At 47.8% G+C, this 4,421-nt stretch overlaps 1 gene segment (V, D, J or C); it reads left to right on the forward strand.

Moving 5' to 3' along the window:
* Positions 1-2,392: 2,392 nt before the first annotated feature.
* On the forward strand, positions 2,393-3,267 carry LOC119932818. The segment is given in 2 exon segments: positions 2,393-2,467; positions 2,804-3,267. Coding segments are annotated over 2 exon segments (513 nt in total).
* The last annotated feature ends 1,154 nt before the right edge of the window (positions 3,268-4,421 follow it).

The following is a 4,421-nucleotide window of genomic DNA, read 5'->3' on the forward strand; positions in this document are numbered from 1 at the left end:
GCAGTCATTAATTGGTCCCGGCCTGTTACAGGGATAGAAAGCCCCACCTCCCTCCAGGCTCCATCCCCACACACCAGAAATCACCTGCCTCAAGTAGAACCCATGGCTAGTCTCTTCCTTGTTGTTATTCATGGGATCACAAACAGTCACTAAAAAGGCAGCTTATTGTGGTCTGAACCCATAGGTAAAAAGGGTTGGAAACAAGGCCAGTTTTAAAGGGAGCATCAATGCTTTTCCACACTGGCTGCTTTTTCCCTCAACCCACAGAGCAGAGCAAGGCCATGGACAAATCAACTGTTCCCCAAGCCCCACTTTTACCTCCTCCAACATCCCAGCTGCATTCCTGGTTCCATTCATTCAATCGTATTTATTAATAATAATAATAAAAATGATGGCATTTGTTAAGCACTTACTATGTGCAAAGCACTATTCTAAGTGCTGGGGGGATACAAGGTGATCAGGTTGTCCCACATCAGGCTCACAGTCTTCATCCCCATTTTACAGATGAGGGAACTGAGGCTCAGAGAAGTTAAGTGACTTGCCCATGGTCACACAGCAGACATGTGGTGGAGCCGGGATTAGAACCCCTGACCTCTGACTCCCAAGCCCGTGCTCTTTCCACTGAGATTGGATGCTTACTGTGTGCAGGGCACTGTACTAAGCGCTTGGAAAGTACAATGTGGGAACAGATAAGAGATAATCCCTTTCCAACAACGGGCTCACAGTCTAGAAGGGGAAGACAGACAACAAAACAAAACAAATAGACAGGAATCAATAGCATCAAAATAAATAAATAGAATTATAGATATATACACATCATTAATAAAATAAATAGGATAATAAATATGTGCATATATTCACAAGTGCTGTGGGGTCGGGAGGTGGGTAGAGCAGAAGGAGGGAGTAGGGGCTATGGGGAGGGGACTAGGAGCAGAGGAAAAGGGGGACTCAGTCATGTAACTAGTTACCATTCCATCACTGACAGCAGATCTTACCAGCTCTGACATCAATTCTTGGTTACTATGGGGCATTTCTCTATGTTCTGAAGTGTGTCCCAGTATTTGGGGTGGGCAGGGTTCCAAGAGTCACACGTAGAAAGGTCAGGGATATTGTCACTTCCCCCATCCCAACACCCCCAGCTGGATTTTGCACAGTGCTTTCAGAAGGTCACGGTCAGTTCAGCTGGCATGACTTCTCTGCTTGGAGAAACTTTGTATCTGACTGTCCAGGGATGGGGAGGGGCCCTCCTGCCTTCTGCTTCTCTGGAACTGCTGCTCTCCATCATTGGCAAGGAATACCCTTTGGCCCCTTTGGAACTGTGACCTCAAGATGCTTGAATCAATCTGCCTTTTCGGTTCCTCAATTTATTTTACCCTGAAGTTAATCCCCTCTTTTTCCCTTGCTACTTGCACTAGCTGCCACACTCAATCTTCCTGCTCTTCTTTTCTTTTTTTCCTCCCAGAGATTTTTGTGTGCCTCAAATCCTTGTATATCAACCAACAACAAGTGCGATGTAATCATGGACCATCAACATCCTCTTCCTGTGCTTCTGGCTTCCTGGGCCTCCTGGACTTCACAAACCCACCATAGTCTGGAACATGCACCCAGACAGCTTAAGAAGGGAGAGGGGAATACAGGAGCATGTCTGCTGCTTCTCAGGGGTCCTGACCTCTGGGTGGGGAGGTATGATGGTCCAACCAAACTGCTCAGGGAACCAGTAGGGAAAATTGCTGCCCGAGGTTGATATGTCCTGTAAATCCCTCTGTTGACTTGTTCCCAGCAGACCTTACGATGGAGCCCTCACCCTCAGGTCCTTTCCCACAGCACCTAAGAGATTTGTGTTGTCTGTCCCTGGCTGAACTTAAAATAGCTCTGAAGTTTTTTCCACACTTTTCAGCCCCTCCTCTACATCCCAAATCTCCTCTATAAACATCTGTGCGCCAGTCACCCGGGTAGTGTTGGAAATTCTATGTAGAATTACTTTCCCATCAGGAGGAGTTTTCTTTCCCATTGGAAAGAGTTTTATTTTATTAAAGTATCACCTGAGCAGATATCTGAGTTCTCTAAGCCTGCACTACCTTGGGAAATGTTAACATCCTGCAGGACCAATGAAGTGTGGTTGTGTTGAACTGTAAGCAGAAGAGGGCAATGCAGGACCGCACAGTAGAGAATGATCACTGTACAGTGCACTGGATGCTCAGCACAGATGACTTACCAAGACTAACTTCATTCACAAGGTCTGAGCAGCCAAATCAGAACTGGCTTTTAACTCAGTTCCTCCTGCAAGTCCCTCCCTTTCCTTAAACTGCTTTACATATTCACCTTCCACTTTCCGGGCCTGGCAGCTCAGAGTCTGTATAAATGTACCTTTTGCTGGGGACAGGACTGGTGAGTCTCAGGAAGGTCAGACAGATCAAGATGGTGTCCCCGTCCCAGCTCTTCTGGCTCCTGCTGCTCCAGATCTCAGGTAGGAGAAGAAACAGGAGAAAGCGCAGCTGGAATCTGGTCTCTTTAGTGGATTTTACATTTCATAAATATGTCATTCGTCTGTCTTGCTGTAATGTTAAGAATTTTTAGCTGGAAAATCATGTTGGGATGGCACACTTGTATCTGTGTTAGTTTCGTGCTCTGAGAACCAAAATTCCTAGTATCCCAAGAGCAGAGACTGCTTCTGTTCCCAAGGGTTCAGTCCTCTTGGTCCTGCATTACAAGATGGAAGCTGAGTCTCAGGACCTGGAACAGATGGAAGATGAAAGCGATGATGAAATTTAACATGTTAGTTTTTGTGTTTTTTCAAATGCAGGCTCCAGTGGGGATAAAGTGCTGACTCAGTCTCCGGACTCCCAGTCTGTGTCTCCAGGAGACAAATTCACCATCAACTGTAAGAGCAGTGAGACTCTCACACACAGTAATGGCAACAACGATTTAAACTGGTTCCAACAGAAACCTGGACATCCCCCCAAACTCCTCATTTACATAGCCTCCACCCGGGTCTCCGGGATCCCGGCCCGGTTCATCGGCAGCGGGGCTGGGACAGATTTCACTCTGACCATCAATGGTGTGGAAGCCGATGATGCTGCAGACTATTACTGTGGCCAAGCTACATGGGTACCTCACACAGTGCTTCAGCTCTGTACAAAAACCTCCTCCTGCTGGCTGACTGATGATGCTGGGCTGTCCCAGCTGCTCCCTGTCCCCCAGCAGCTGCTGTGGGGCTGCTCAGACAGCGTCTCTCACTCTGTGGAGGCGAAGCCAATGCAGGCTTGAGGGGAAGAGGCCAGACTGGCTGTTTTGGGTATTGAAATTCTTTACCCCAATGGGCACAGATGACAAGGAGATTACATCCTGTTGTGTGACTGGGCTTAACACAACCACCTGTCCCACATTGTGCGCACCCCCCAGGAGCAGAGAACCTTTCTTAGACCCTTCTCAAATGAAGTGGAAAGAGCAGGGAATGGGGGTCAGGAGACCAGAGTTCTAGTAATGGTTCCACCACTTGCCTGCTGGGTAGCCTTTGTTCAATACTTAATCTGCTTCTTCCCTTGTTTCTCTAATCTGTAAAATGGGCATAAAATATCTGTTCTCCCTCTTAGAGTGTGAGACCTGTAGGGGACAGGTTCTGTGTCCTGATATGACTATCTTGCATGTATACTAGTGCTTAGTCAGTGTAGGAAGTGACTGTCTGGGCTGGAATAGTTAGGGGTCCCTCACCCTGACAAGAAGAGAGGCTGCTCCTGCCCCCATAATCTCCACTCTCAGGACTGCGAAAGGAAGAGAGGGAGCGGGAGAGCTGCCATTACTGCTCCCTTGAATAAAAAATGAATCTCCTGATGTGGGAAGCTCTCTCATTTCTGGATATAACTGGCTGGGTTGAGGTAGAGGTGGACATCCCTTCTATTTAAAAACAAATAAAAAATAAATCCCTCTATGATGGTGAGCTAGGTCTCAACCCCTTCCTCCCTGCTCGCTCCCTGCCTCCTCCTTGTAATCCTCCGTGACCCTGCACCTCTCCCAGCCTCCTCTATGTCATCCTCCTCAGCCCTGCACCCGGAGTAGCTGGCATGGCTGCAGGAGGTCCCAGCTCTTATGGGACATTTGGAGAGCCCAGCTTCTACTGCTTCTGGTCTCTCCTTCGGCCTCCTCTTTGTTTTCCTCCGTGCCTCTGTTCTCCAACTCCAAACCCCTCCCGTGTCTGGGGCAGTGAGGTCGGGGGCAGGAAAGGGTACTGATTTTAATTTTTCAGAAACATTCCCATCCTCTCTCCATCCCTAATAAAATTTTTAATAAAGTTTCAGATCCTGTTGGCAGGAAGGCCCCAGCTCCAAACCATTCGTGCAGGGAGAATAATGGAGCTGGGGACAGAAACCAGTATAAAAAATCATGGCTCATAGCCATACCATAAATTAATTCCTTCGATTGAT

Source organism: Tachyglossus aculeatus, chromosome 10, assembly GCF_015852505.1.
Source record: "Tachyglossus aculeatus isolate mTacAcu1 chromosome 10, mTacAcu1.pri, whole genome shotgun sequence".
NCBI classification, from domain to species: domain Eukaryota; kingdom Metazoa; phylum Chordata; class Mammalia; order Monotremata; family Tachyglossidae; genus Tachyglossus; species Tachyglossus aculeatus.